Source organism: Eimeria tenella, genomic scaffold (assembly GCF_000499545.2).
Source record: "Eimeria tenella Houghton genomic scaffold, Eth_scaff2980, whole genome shotgun sequence".
NCBI lineage: Eukaryota > Apicomplexa > Conoidasida > Eucoccidiorida > Eimeriidae > Eimeria > Eimeria tenella.
In genome coordinates, this window is record NW_013542857.1 from 1,426 (window position 1) to 1,804 (window position 379).

A 379-nucleotide genomic window follows, 5' to 3' on the forward strand; every position below is an offset into this window, starting at 1 on the left:
AGGCGGCAGAACCACCGGCTTCAGTTGCAGGTGTATGGACAGCCCTGGTCTCACCCACTTCTCCACGGAGACACTGCAGCAGCAGCAGCAGCAGCAATGGCGCATGCTGCCTTGCAGCAGCAGCAGCCGTTGCTGCTGCTGCAGTCGCAGCAGCACGACAAAGTCCACACATTTTCTGCTGCTGCCGCGTCTGCGTCGCCGGCTGCCGCTGCTTCGAGTGCTGAAGACGAAGTGCAGCAGCAGCAGCAGCAGCAGCAGCAGGCGCTGCGTACTCACGTGCCGTGGCAAAGCAGCGCCAGCGATGTGCTGTCATGTGACCAGCACAGCCAGCAGCAGCAGCAGCAGCAGCAGCAGCGGCAGCCACGGGAGCAGGGGGGGG

General features: G+C 64.4%; 1 protein-coding gene across 1 annotated transcript in view; it reads left to right on the forward strand.

Annotated features, from left to right (window-relative positions):
- The window catches only part of ETH_00037545 (uncharacterized protein), a gene marked incomplete at both ends in the record, with an annotated part of 909 nt that extends 596 nt beyond the window's left edge, over positions 1-313 (forward strand). Inside the window, one exon of the mRNA XM_013375689.1 lies at positions 1-313. Coding sequence (XP_013231143.1) covers positions 1-313 — 313 coding nt within the window.
- Between the last annotated feature and the right edge of the window lie 66 nt (positions 314-379).